At 37.3% G+C, this 14601-nt stretch overlaps 2 protein-coding genes across 3 annotated transcripts in view; both read left to right on the top strand.

Moving 5' to 3' along the window:
• Positions 1–210: 210 nt before the first annotated feature.
• On the top strand, positions 211–6459 carry xiap (X-linked inhibitor of apoptosis). Of its 2 annotated transcripts, none has more exons than XM_082177296.1 (7): positions 211–349; positions 2470–3260; positions 3593–3692; positions 4480–4558; positions 5082–5118; positions 5212–5394; positions 5639–6459. In XM_082177296.1, exons 2-7 carry the CDS (start codon positions 2489–2491, stop codon positions 5827–5829), a joined length of 1362 nt encoding a protein of 453 aa, XP_082033422.1. In that variant the 5' UTR covers positions 211–349; positions 2470–2488; the 3' UTR covers positions 5830–6459. The 2 variants fall into 2 exon arrangements, with proteins under 2 accessions (XP_082033422.1, XP_082033421.1); XM_082177295.1 differs by having other exon boundaries at positions 5209–5394.
• Positions 6460–7271: 812 nt separating this feature from the next.
• stag2b (STAG2 cohesin complex component b) overlaps positions 7272–14601 on the top strand; it is a 35536-nt gene continuing 28206 nt past the window's right edge. Inside the window, exon 1 of the mRNA XM_082177250.1 lies at positions 7272–7546. The gene's annotated coding sequence lies outside the window, so the exon portion shown is untranslated. The remainder of the gene's footprint in view (positions 7547–14601) is intronic.

Raw genomic sequence — 14601 nt, 5'->3', positions numbered from 1 at the left:
ACCTGGAAGTTGGTGCAGAGAGCGAAATCAAAAAAGATCACCTCAAACGTCCTTTGCCACTGTCGTAATTTGTAGAGCATGACGAATTTTTCATGACGTCTAGCTCATGAATATTTAACTTTATCATTAGACGTCAAGCGTCACTCTTTTTACAGCCAATCAGCTATACAAACGTCATATTACTGAATTAATATTAATGAGCCAGGTATCTGGGTTTTTGTTACCATTGACATATTCCTCCTTCCTTTTTTTTTGTAGCTGCTTCGTCCAAGGGCAGAACGGAGTGCAGCTTGCAGTTTTTGAAGTACTGAAGTTGATGTCCCCTGAATAACGTGTTTCCCGACCGAAGGTAAGCAGACGTCAAGGTTTATGGCACAGCAGAATGTTAGCTAATGCTAACGCTAGTAGCCTATGTTGTACTTAATCTTAACAGCCTGATTGTCATTTTAAGGTCAAAGTCCCACTGTGCTCTCTCTCTCTCTGATCCGCCCTCCTTTTGAATGTTTTGTCTGCCTTGATCGGGCTGCTGCTGTTGATCGCAAAAGGAGAAAAGTGAAAGACAAAAGTCACTGAAAATCGTGAACTGTCAAACCGAAACCGTGTAAACCTGCCTTATGGTGCGCCATGCGGTACACAACGCATGCATATCTTTGATTTTATTGAGTCTTGTTTTATAGGGTGATTGTGTTAAGGTTTAAGACGGTTGTTGTGTTTTGGGAACAGTTTGTTGTTGGTCATTAGCTGGTGCAAGTTCGTAGACTATCCTGGACCAGCTACCATCTGGTCATACCAGTTAATGGTGGTCTAGCTGGTTTTTGGAATTTGTAGTGACCATATATATATATATATATATATATATATATATATATATATATATATATATATATATGTATGTATATGTTATACATTATATGTCTAATAACATGGTCACTCACAGGTGTGTGAGTTATGTTATACATTATACATGTCTAATTATAAAATTCCTCTTTGTGTGAAATTAGCTGGACAGGTTGAGCTGTGTGAAGACTCTTCTCTATAATTACATTATGGAGATTCCATTGGCATTTATAATATATTGTATGTTATACTACATTGTATTACAGTGCATAACTTCTTATCTTTTACATTAGATATACAGATGTTATTTCAATGGTTTTTTAAGTGTAATTTTCTTGCAGTTCAAAAGCACAGCTAAAAAATGGCATTAGCAGAAAAAACATTTCTGCAAGTTTCATGGAATTTTTGGGCAGGACGTCTTTTGACTCTAGGAGTGGTACGTTATGATGCATAGAAAAGTGTGATAATGTTGCTAATTGTCATACACATACCACGAGGTGATTAGATACCGGCACAGCCATTCCCCTTGTTTAAAAAAAAAAAGTTACATAAGATGTTTGAATCATAATGTACAACTATGATGTAACGACGATGAGCACATTATGTCCATGTAAGTCAGTGTAGCGTGGCTTGAGGAAGAAGTGAGAAGTATAATATTTGAAGCCCTACACATGCTAGAGGCGCGGTGCACATGTGACTGACAACGCCTCAGTCTCTTAAAGTGACAGCAAGTCTGAATAACTCCCTGTGGTTATGTATTGGAGTTATTAAAAAAATGACTTAAGCTTACTTTTTGCATTCCTACTACTCCAATCGTATAGGTCAGCTGCAGCTATAGACATCCGTTCAGGATCTGTCAGTGAACTACTAGTGGATATGAATCATGCACAAACAATGTACCGGTAGATGAAACACGCAGGCGGTTTCATAAAAGCTATGGAATGTTCTGCTTTGCCCATCATGTTCTCACTGTGTCCCAGTGACTCAATTTGATATCGCACAGTTGTCATGGAAATGACACATGACCTCTTTGGCAACAGATAAGTGTTCCTGAAACGCTTATTGCTCAAACTTGCCTTATTGACCTGAGCAAACACACATTTATTTAGCATAGTTTAGCATTGTTTAATACTTTACCTTTGTTTTTTCTTCTGTACCTGCTTGTGCTCATGATATACTTACACAATACCGGTTTGGAATAATTAAACTTTTTTATGTTTTTAGACGAAGTCTCACCAAGGCTACAATTATTTGATTAAATATGTAAATTATTTATTTATTATGATTACTCCAGTCTTCAGTGTCTCATGATGACCATGCTACACTACAATTCAAAAGTTGGCAAAAAAAAAAAAAACTTTTATTCAACAAAAACGTATTAAATTGATTAATTTAAGCAATTATAATGCAAAAAAAATAAAAAAATAAATGCTGTTAATTGAACTTTCTATTCATCAAATAATATTTTAAGTTCATATAACATTTACAATTTTACTGGTTTTACTATATTTTTTGATCAAATAAATGCAGCCTTGCTGAGCATAAGAAACTTCTTTCAAAAACATTAAACAACTCTATTATTCCAAACTGTTGACTGCTAAGTGTATATATATATATTTTTTTTTTTGACAGACTTTTTGTTACTGCTACTATGGCACACTCAAGTCAAGATGGCGACTATGAAGCTGATAGTGAAGTTGGATGGTCCTCCATTGGTGATCGTCTGAATTCCTTCCAGCACTTCCCTCGTTCTGAAGAAATTTCAGCCGAGCGACTGGCCCGTGCAGGCTTTTATTTCACAGGCGAGGCAGACAAGGTGCGCTGTTTTAGCTGCCATGCGACGGTGGAGGACTGGAACAGAGGGGATACCCCATTGAAGAGACATCAGCAAGCATCTCCCGGCTGCCAGTTCCTTAGCTGTGCTCACGGCTTGAGAACCTCCAACCTCGTCCACAGCCCTGCTTACGACGAAGTGGCCGAAGCCAGAGAGTACCTCCTCCGCACGGGAGGGGTGGTGGATCAGACCATTTATCCCACTGTGCCACACATGAAGAGTGAGGAAGCTCGGTTGAATACTTTCAGTGACTGGCCTGAAGACGCCCCAGTTCAGCCCGATGACCTGGCGGGAGCTGGGATGTATTACTGTGGGACAAGTGACAAAGTGCAGTGCTTCTGTTGTGGGGGGTTTCTGGCAGGATGGGAGCAAGGTGACGATGCCTGGGATGAACATGAAAAGCACTACCCAGGCTGCTTCTTCATCTTGGGCCATGATGCGGGCAATGTGCCGCTGACAACACCTAGACCGAGGCTGAATGGCCGTATAGCCTCCGTGGAGACTTTTGAGGGGCGTCTTGATAGCTTCAGTGGCAGACAACACCCCATAGATCCTGAGAGGCTGGCCAGAGCTGGTTTCTACAGCACAGGTAACTTACTGTTATGTTTCTCCATGTAAAAATGCATATTCAGTTCATTTATTAATTAAATCTCTTATATAGTCTTTAGAAAAATGAGCATTGTTTTATATACTTGGAGAATAGAGTGCTGCTGTGATGATGTTTTTTTGTAGGCCAACTCAAAAGCGTCACCCTGGCTCCCTTGACAAAAACCCTTTAGGTTGTTTCTATTGGCTTTTGGATTTTTGCAGAAAATAATCTCTGTGACCAACAAAAGTTTATGATGTTTGCACATTTTGGTCATCCCTGCAGCACTCTATTTGAACACAATGAACAAACTGTCCTGGTGTTTTGTCATATAGGAGAACAAGACCGTGTGATCTGCTTTAGATGTGGAGGAGGAGTGAAGGACTGGATGCCTGAGGAAGACCCTTGGGAGGAGCATGCCAAGCACTATCCTGGGTGAATTACTTTTTCATATATTGAGACTTTGAGGTACGTTTGCAAAAATGAAAAAAGAGGTATTTAACTTAGTAAATAGTAACTGGTTCTGTCAAGCTCCAAGAGCAACCAGAAAAGTAGGAATCACCTATATTCAAAATCTGCCTGAAAATTGTCCTATGGCCGTATAAATATAATATAATAATTCTATACTTTTTAATAGTAAGTAAATATATTTAATTGATTTTTGGAAAACCATTAAAATATGAAATCAATCATTTAAATGTGAATTTAGGTGTCACAACATTATAATGTACAGTATGAAAATTGATATTATTTTTGAGATTAGCTAAAGATTACATTTTAACAGTGTTATTAAATTGTTTAAATGAACTTTTAGTGTGCATTAGATGATGGCTAAGGCATAAGTGTATTTAATATCAAGCAAAACCGCTAAATTATAATCTCTAATATTGTCTGAAATGTTTTACAATTAGGTTCCATTGGTTAACATTAGTTAACTACATTGGTTAACATGAGCTAACAATGAACAGTTGTATTTTTATTAACCAACATTAATAACGAGCAATACATTTGTTACATTTATTTATTGATCTTTATAATGTTCCGTTAATGCATTAATGCTTTAACTAATATGACCTTATTGTAAATGTTACCATCTCTTCTGATATTTAAATCTAAAAACACATTTGAAAAAATATATAATATTTATCTGCATAAAGATCATGTGAGGTAAACATTGAATAATGTGTTTTCTAAATGTAAAATTGTTATAATCGACCCCCAGCTGCAGTTTCCTTCTGGCAGAGAAAGGAGGAGAATATGTCAGCAGTATACAACTGAGATATCCGAATGGAGTCCATTCAGTGAGTAATTTCCTATCTTTTACACAACCACTTGTCCTTCAGTTGAATGTGTTGAATTGATAGAATTCCTAATGAACGTTCTTTGAAAATACCCTTTGATTCAGCTGTAAATAGTATGCACTGTATGTAGTCGATAGCACTTTATTTTACAGTCCCGTTCCACATGTACATAGTATACTATGTACTCATTATATCAAGTACAATAACTGGGTTATAACTAGGTACTAACCCTGCATTTAGCCCTAAACCTAACCTTAACCCATGTACTTACCTAATATTATAAGTGCTTCCTTGGGGAACTACACTGTAAGTACATTGTAAGTACACAAACTGTAAAATAAAGGGTTACAATGTATTATAAGGTGTCATTGTTACAGTTTAATTATACATTTAAGAACTGAGTAATATTAATTAACTACATGTACTTACTATAGTAAATATGTAACAAGAACAGTGTAAAATAAAGTGTTATCAAATAAAGTGTAACCATGTAGTCTTACATATTTATTTTTTGGACTTACAGAGGCCAAGTCAGAATGGCTTTTCAAGTCATGAGCAAGGTAAGGGTTTTTAAGCTCAATTTACGTACAAATCCAATGAATAAGCACTGTCTTCACCAGACGTTTATTTGATTTGCACTTTGTCTGCAGCAGCACAGAAAGTCAGGCAGTCAGAGATTGCACAAAAGGCTGTAGATATGGGTTTTGACCCCATCAGAGTGGAGAGCACCATTCTCCAGAAGTTACGTCAGAACAATGAGGGCTATGCTTCAGTGGAGGCTCTTATTCAAGACATCCGTGCACAGGAGAGCGCCAGTGACGTGCCTAAGAAAGTCGGCAAGTGCTTTGTTTTGTATGCAAGGGACTCTATATATATATATATATATATATGCTTCACGTTCTTGCATAAGTCTTTAACCTGCAAATACGATGCAACTGTTGAAACATAAAATGGTTTAATCATAGTCTTAAAAATAACATGCCAAACTGTGCAGATTGTTGTTGTTATTTATTTATTTTATTCCTCCACTCTGTTACTGTTGTTTTAACATTGTGTTTGTTTCTCACATCATTTCTGCAGAGGACCCCATGATGAAACTTGAGAAACTCCAGAGGGAGAAACTTTGTAAAGTCTGCATGGACAGTGACATTAGCATAGTCTTCATTCCCTGTGGACACCTGGTCACTTGTCAACAATGTTCAGAATCCCTGGACAAGTGTCCCATCTGCTGTGCCACCATCACGCAGAAGATAAAGACCTACAATGCCTAAAAGACAAAGAAACCAGCACTCCAATTGAAACGGGGATGTGCATTGAAAGTGGCAGAATATAATCATTCCTAAAATTGCACATAGATGTGTCAAATTTGATTCAAGCTGTGTGTGTGTGTGTATATATCTGTAGATGTACTAAACTCTGATCAAATTATATTGTTTTATTTTTTCATTAAGACATGAAAAGAACACGCTGTACATTTAATGTTTGGTTTTGATCAAGGCAGGGACACACTACATAATTTAACATGTAATATATTGCAGGGAAAGACATCTTTATTATGTATCTCTTCATACCCCCATATACCGTAGCTGCTTCCCTCAAATACTCAAACTCAGATTGATATTAAACACCATAGTGCCTTTATGTAGACTACTTTTTAATCAACATTTTCATTCTGTTTATTCATTTGGCATAATCATGTAATAAGAAAAAATTTACCTTATCTTTGCTCTTTTATTTATTATCAAATAATGATTGCTTAAGAATTTTAATCATGTTCAAGGTTGATTAAACTTTACCAGTCCAAACTTGTTTTTCTTCAGATACCTTTCTGTGATCATAATTCTTTTAATAATTCTTTTATTATGCTTGGCAATGATAATAAAGTGAAATTCACAACAGAACTTTTTTTTTCTCTGTTTCATCTGTCACTTTTAAAATTGATAAACTGTAAATGTGAGGCTAAAAGCTGTTATGCTCACAGCAGTAGAACACAATTTAATTGATTAGATATCAAAATGTAATTTCCATAGGTATCATCATTTCATCCTGCTTGACAATGAATATAATTCATTTTATACATTTAATTACGTTGCTATATATATCATATAGGTTTAGTAAGTGCTTCTGCAAACTGTAGTGGTCTATAGCTGTAAGATTAGGTTTTTAAAATGGTTAGAAAACATTAATGTAAATGTATTTGTGCTATGATAGCATGTGCACTATAATACTTTTTTTAATTGATGTTAATTGTATTTTTATAATAATGTTTTTGACAAATCTACAGATATATATGAATAGGACAAAGTGTCATTTTAAAATTACTATGAAAATCAATTCTAGTTGGTAAATATTGTCCCATAACAATAAAAAAGTTCACCCAAAAATGAAAATGGTCATTACTTACCCTCAAGTTGTTCCAAACCTGTATGAATTTCTTTCTTCTGTTGAACACAAAAGAAGATATTTTGAGGAATGTTGGTAACCAGACAGTTGACGGCACCCACTGACTTCCATAGTAGGAAAAAAAAAAATACTATGGAGGTCAATGGGTGCAGTCAAACATTCTTAAAATATGTTTGTGTTCAACAGAATAAAGAAATTTATACAGGTTTAAAATAACATGAGGGTGAGTAAATGACGACAGAATGTTCGTTTTTGGATGAACTATCCCTTTAATTTCTGACACTAGCGTCTACTGTACTGAGCATTTGCACCTAAGGGCCTCGACCACTAAAGGGCCTCGAGCTCACTGCAATCTCTCCACTGAACACCAGGTGGCAGCTCTACACCAGCAGTTTCTCTCTGAGTGATCGGAACAACAAACCGAACGGAGCAAGCGGGGTAAGAGCGTGTCCAAAACCGCCTCTGACCGCCACTTTCAAACTACATCCATGAAATAGCCGCGAACGCGCACTTTAAAGCCACTGGAGTCCATCTAGCTCTTCAAGAAGTCCTTATAAACAACCCGGAATCGACCCTGAGGATCGGGTAAGTGGTAAAATGGCGGAGAGATTTATAGAAATTAGTGGCTTTAGGGTTATTTGGATGATGTGTTAGCCGCGCTAGCCTGATAAGCGAGGGACAGGATCCGAAACGAGCCGCCGTGCTTCCGTCGCCGTATTTAATTAATAAAAACCACCTCGCGCGGCTCCTTGGGAATTTAAACAAGCGTACTTGGCTCCACGAACGAATGTATTTAACGTATAGTGTGGCCTTTCATTGGTAAACAGTTAGCTAGCGGGCTAACCTTACCCTGCACAGTCAGGAACACAAATTCAGAGGCAAGATGGAGGACGAGGACGCGATGTTTTCCCCCCTCTTTCCGATATGAAAAAAAGCTGATGTCGCAGCTAGTATGCTAATTTCATCACGTTGTCAATATTTAACACACTCGCTGTCCATTTTTACGCGTTTTATGTACGCATGTGGTAGATGCGCGTGCATAATGACTGGAAACGAGCGGAGCCAAAATGGAGAATCCCGAAAACAGCTGTGCTGGATCGACTTCAAGATGGAGATTTCCCCCCTTCTGATCGTGTTTTTGTCGTTCCGTGAAATTATTGTTCGATTTCGCGACTGTAGTCTACATTTGCGCTTACAAGCTCGTCATTTAACGTTGAAAATAGTGGCGTTGTGCGTAAGACTCTGCGAGTAATGAAGTAATATCGTGGTAAGAAGTACGTTGAGGAGGAGTTTGCGAGCGTCCGCCTGATCTCAGCAGTCAGCACTCAACTTCACATACTAGCTCCATACATTAGTAGATCACATTATTTCTCACTTCTGTAAACCAGTGGGTCGTGACCCAAAACTGGTCTTTCTTCTGTTGTGATAGGGTGCTAGGTTATAAAATAAGCTAATAGCGCTTATGTACGACAGCAAAATAAATTTGCCGATCAACTTTCAAAAAGGGGAAAGACACTTCCCATATCTTTTGTTGTTGACGTCAGAGGCCGTGTGTCCAATCAAACTTTACGGTATTTTGGCGCAAATTCATCTGTCACTTGGTAAAATGGCTAATACTAATACACTTTATGCAACATGCGTTAAGATGAATATGAAAACTGACAAAAACATATGCATTGTTGTTTGCGTGCAGGATCTGTGCGTTTTTTTTTTGCTATATACATTCCTATGTTTGATTTTAAGGATGTTTTTTTAAATTGGCTTGGTGTCCTGTATGGAAACCAGTTGTTTTAGATGAGCTAACTTATATGCTCGGTATATGCTAAAAAAGATAGGCGGGGACATATCTAGACTCAATTTATGTACTACATTGAGCCCAACTTTACAGTTAGCCTATGTATTTGAGATATTTACACAGCTGATTCGTCCACATATTGGTAGCGAACAGGAACCGGAAAGCATGGGATGAAATAATGGTGCAGTATTAGTTTTGGGCTAAGCTGTCACTGTCATCCGTGTGTGTATAAGCACAATGGCTGTGGATGGAAACGTCGTTTGGCGCCACTTTTCCTTCGAACGTATTGTCGATGATGATGATGATGATGCTATCGCTTTTGAATTCCCGCCTTCTCGACGATCATTCTGTAAAGATGTTGAGCTTTATTGTGTCGATGGACCGTACGTGCTGCTTCTTGTTACTTGCTGGGTATTACATAACAGTTATCTCACGTTCTCGGCACACGCTTTGCCCTGTATTTGGTACAGAGAGGAACGTTTTATTGGCCACTTTTCTGTGATAATCATAATGTACTGGGTTATTGTGCTATTTAAAGCTTATTTAATTCTCACACACTGGAACTAAAAGTCACTCCTCTTTATTATGCACATATGTGACCGAAATCAAAGTGTTGCGGCCATGTAATGATCATAGTATACTTGCTCTACTTTCAGAATAATAGTTGAACATACATTAAACAAACAAAATGATCCGTTTTAAATAATGGTCAGTGTCGGAAAATGCGTCATTTTTACAGCGGTCACCGGGTTCCTTCCTCCGTGTTCATGTTTACGTCCACAAATGTTACTGTCGAGCTCTGATTGGATGCGGTGAAAAGCAGGGCGGACGTGTTATTTCCTTATATGGGCATAGAGGTAGACTGAAGCTCTGGCTCTCGGAGATGTTTCCTGTAAACGATGGTATCTGGATAGCCAATCAGCAAGCAGCGCGACATGACAGACTCGGCGAGCCACGCCCTCTTGTTGTCATTCTGATCCGCGGGCACATCTGAAGCGCACAGCTGAGAACAGCCTGTGTCACTTTCATGGCACTGTAATTCTTGACACTTTTGCTATTGTTTTGGTGTACTGGTATTTTTCCTCATTTTTTTTCATTTATTTCAACAATGTTGTCTGAAGAATTGAATGCCTTTTGTTAAGGCCAAACCTGCTGAATCTTTTATGAAAATACTTTTTGTTGTGACAATACAGATATGCCATCTGCTCTTCACACAATAGGTGCAGTGTAGTACAGTAATGTCTCTAACGTAATACTTTTCTATGATGATTTTCTATAACTTGTGGTATGAAATTAGTTCAGTGTAAGCTGTCATGTTTTTTTTCTTCCTTTTTGTCCTCTGAGCAAGGAGAAATGAGAGGTGTAACCACTGATCTATATAATGACATTCATCTTATAATTCATCTTATAATGTCATTCTATATAGATCAGTGGGTGTAACTCATACTTCTAACTACTTTAGGATATCTGCTACCGGATATTAAATAAATCCTTTTTGACAACTTCATTGTAAATACAGTAGTCAACATTTGAAATGGATCAAAACCTTTCATCAAAGTTATACATGAATTTTGAATAATACCCATTCTTGCCTTAGGACAACTTTAATGAACTTTTTTGATCCACTTCAAATGTTGACTACTGTATTATTCACGTTTTCTTAAAACAACCAAGAAAGGTTTTTATGTTCAGAATATTTAGATATTTAGAATAGTAATACATTTTCTTGTTGTAATACAAGGAAAAGTAATAGTATAGAGTGCAACAGTCGGGTTCCCGGAAGTAAAAACTCAATTCAGTTATTCCATAGTAAAATACATTTTTAATGATAACATAATCCTTTAAAGACAACAATACTGTGTGAGCTACGAGGTTGTTTATCGATGGTATTTGCTTCTGTTGAAGATGTCAGACTGCATTATTTCAACATAGTTTAAAAATAATCACATTTAGCATTGTAATTCGTGGTGAAAACTATATTACCCATGATGATGTACAGAAAATTCCACCGATCAGAGAATCAAAACAAGCAAAATGCTCCAAAAGATCTAGTTGGCTCTGCCCACACTCTCATGATGCACCACAAATGACATAGGCTAATCCTAATAAAAAAATAAATAAAAATATTCATGTCTTCAAGCCATGCAATGGATTAGGTAGGCTAGCCGTTTATTTCGAAACGCAATCAACCAAGTGTCCAAAAAAACCTCCAAACAAGTGATTTTACTGAACATAAGAACTACTTACTTGAGTAAACACCATAATAAAAGTACATAGAATAAACAAAAAGATCCTGGTTGATGAGTGATGATCTTCCAGCGCTGTTTCAGCTGTGCGCTTCTATTCTATGGCGCATGGTAAATCAAGACCTGTCAATCTGAGTGATAAAACCAATCCAAGCATGCTCCAGCTGTAAAACCTTGTCCGATTGGTCTCTACACATCGTCCATACCCGAGATCCAGTTTCCATAGGTTGAACTTTCAAATAATATTGGAAACAGCTGCATCAATCATGATCACGATACCGTGATCGTATCCCAGAAGTCATATCCCTTTAGCCAAGCAGCATGTCATGTCACTCCGTGATCTACGCATTGTTGTCTTATGTTGTGTTTGGGCTCGTTCGAGACCGCCTGCGCAAAAAAAAAGATATGCAGTCTACTATTAGAGGTGCACCGATTGCAGTTTTCTCGGCCGAAAATTTTCGCCAATTTCAGATATTTGGTTTGTTTTTTTGTGTCTGACCTGCTGATACCGATTTGAACCTAATCCCAAACAAAAATCTACTTTTCTTCAATGTAAAATTTAATTTTCATAAAATGCAACATAAAAAGCAACAGCACAAATAAATGCAATAGATTAAAGAGAGATATGAAATAAACACGGCTTTAAGTGTTTCGGGTGGGTTTAACAGTAGGTTATTATTCCGGTAAGAGTAGAAATACTACATAAATTAAAGTTAAATGTAAAATAACACTGAATAGTCTTCATTGTAAAAATTAAATACAGATTAATGCTTACAATTAAAGTTATTCAGTCGAGAGCAGAGAGTGATTTTCTTTGTCTTTTGTTATTTTATTAACATAACAGACAGCAGCAGGAATGTTAGGCTGCTATCACTTTAAGAGTTTATGCACGGAATCGGATCCAATATACTGTTACACAACTTGCGTTATCTTTCTCAACTATTTACTTTCCATAACTAACTGTGTTTAACTTGATACTCGCCAAGATGGGCATTTTGACTTAATTTTGTGTGTGTATGATTGTTTATGGCAGTAAGCCACTCATTTTGGTTTTTGCAAATCACAAGCTGTTTGAGAGGAGGCTTTATGTGCCCGCCACTTGTACAGATCAGTGGTGCACGCTTTTGCGGTGAGCGTGAAACCTGCGGGAATTAGTAAAATTATGCGCAATACAAGCACTATTGAACCAGCCGAATGAGACAAGTGAGTGAGAGGAGGTGTGTGTGTTTCACTTCGCCGTATGGAGAGAAGAGAGTGAGAACGCGCAGCTGGCAACAAAACAGACCGTGGCAAATACGGCTGATTCCGGTCCCTGGCCGGTCTGTCGGTGCATCACTATCTACTATGGTTTACTAATGTTATACAAAGTTACAAACAAAAGCGGTGTGTAAAATCATCATGTATACTGTGTGTACATGTGCGTCGGTGGCGCTTTTTCATATAAATTCTTGGTATAGGCTAGTTGGGTCTCTAACTGAAACAAATATGCTTGTTTTCTGTTAGTTGAGAACTTTCAATAATACATGACACAAGTCTATCTGTTATGTACTAGAGGTGGGAATCACAGGGTACGATACAATACACAATACAGGGCTCAAGACACCGATAATATCACGATACAGCAATTCTGCGATAATCAATATATTGCTAGACAATCACGATATCTGTCTCAACTGAAAACAAAATGCCTGTGAAAAGGTTGAGTGCAGGTTTTCTCTTTATTCAAGTGCAAACTGTTAGAAAACAGCAAACATTTTTTTTTTCTGTCTAAATTAAATGTAACATTTAAATTATATGGTATAAGCATAAAATGTTTAATTTGTTCAAAAAACTTAAACTTATATTTGTGTGTAAACTGAAACATTTACCTGCTTATCAACTTGTTTTATTTAAACCTGGGAACATCTCAGTGTTTACTAGCTTCCTTAAAAATAAACCTGAGAATAGTGTACCCGACTTGGGTATTTTAAAATTTAGAAAATGTGATGATACCACCATTTCCCCCTAGCATATTTATCGCTGTTGAGCGGATTCTTTAACACCTCTAATTGGCCATTGTGCTCACGCGTTCAACATGTCTGTGATTGTCTACAATGATCAACGCTTCTGCTTCACCGAGCGCTTACACAGGTACACAGACACAAGAGCGTTTGAAAGCAGGTGTCTATCAGTGGATATATTAGGGATCCGCTGATAGACACCTGCTTCACGTGTGTATCCGTGTAAGTGCTCGGTGAAGAGTAGGGTTGGGTACCAGTTTTTTTGATACCGGTGCCAAATTGATACTTTTGAAACGGTGCCTGAACCGATACTTAAAAAAAAAAGAGAACCTCAAAACTATGGTGAATGACATCAAAGAAAGTTTTTTTTTTTTTGAGAAAAAAAATCTTAAAATAGAATTTATTAAAATGTTAGAGTAAATATATAAATATAAGTAGTCTAAATACAAAACGACAAATTTACATAACAAATTCACAATAAAACCTAAGCCACCTAACCCAAATACAATAATTTAACACAAAATAACACTACAGCAGGGCTTGACATTAGCTTTTTGAGGCACTTGTCCTTCGGACAAGTAAATGTATGTTTCACTTGTCCATGCACAAAAGGCACTTGTCCGGGTAAAGATTTATAATTTGATCATTTATGCAGAATTCGAACAAACCATTGAAAGCATCCAAACACTATCAATATTAATAAAATTCAGTTGAAACAGTAGAAAGGAACGCGTCCCAAGAATAGAGTTCCCCTTCAACAAGAAATAAGGATCTCCAGACTCCATAATACAAAGTAATGCTTTGCACGCTGGTGTGCAGTGTATCACCAGAGGTAGTGGTGACTCTTGGTGTAAAAAATAAAACTATCTGACCTTTATACAGGCTTCAGTATGGACAAAAACACTTCAAAATGTGTTCGTTTCAAATCGGTAAAATTAAATCGGTAAAATAGACGTAATGAGTGGCACATAACGTGAAGTAACATGGCATTTTATTTTGTTTGAAATTTAACTTGTCCAGTGGGACAACTAATTTTCTCTTCCACTTGTCCTACAAAAAAATCCACTTGTCCCGGACAAGCGGACAAGCCTTAATGTCGAGCCCTGCTACAGTACTAATAACAGCAAAGTAGTCTGTTTTCGGTATGCTACAAACCAGCAATTCTTTTCACATGTTTTACCTTCTCTGGCCAAATACGACACCTCTCCTGACTTATTACATGTCCTGCACAAGGTGAGCGTTATTTTAGAACGCATCACCTTAAAAGCCGCGACGCGAAACCCCTCGTGGAAGAAGAATGCTGTCATGTTTACAACTGTGACAATGAGCTCTTATCAGGATCAACTGAATGCTGGATTTCAAAAGTATGTGAGGTTCGCGGCTCTATTGTTGCAGTAAACTTGCACAATGTTCTTGAATGAATAATTTATTAGATGTAAGCTGGTCTGTATGGACATCAACTTTACATTTTCACATAACGGACTGTGATTGGTTGCGTAATGTCAGTCAGTCCTTGGCTGATATTTTTATTCTTAAATACATGTAAGTGAATGTGTTTTGTAATTCACGTGTGCATCTGGTATAAAAGCTGAAGTGCGT

This window comes from Leuciscus leuciscus (assembly GCF_965113295.1).
Source record: "Leuciscus leuciscus genome assembly, chromosome: 8".
Classification (NCBI taxonomy): domain Eukaryota; kingdom Metazoa; phylum Chordata; class Actinopteri; order Cypriniformes; family Leuciscidae; genus Leuciscus; species Leuciscus leuciscus.
This window is presented reverse-complemented; position numbering and strand designations above follow the sequence as displayed.

What these genes read in the sequence shown, in the direction of transcription:
- xiap (XM_082177295.1), top strand. Translation starts at nt 2,489, where the DNA reads ATGGCACACTCAAGTCAAGATGGCGACTATGAAGCTGATAGTGAAGTT. An exon ending in CTTTTCAAGTCATGAGCAAG is followed by an intron (nt 5,119 to 5,208) that starts GTAAGGGTTTTT and finishes CTTTGTCTGCAG; the next exon opens with CAGCACAGAAAGTCAGGCAG. An exon ending in TGACGTGCCTAAGAAAGTCG is followed by an intron (nt 5,395 to 5,638) that starts GCAAGTGCTTTG and finishes TCATTTCTGCAG; the next exon opens with AGGACCCCATGATGAAACTT.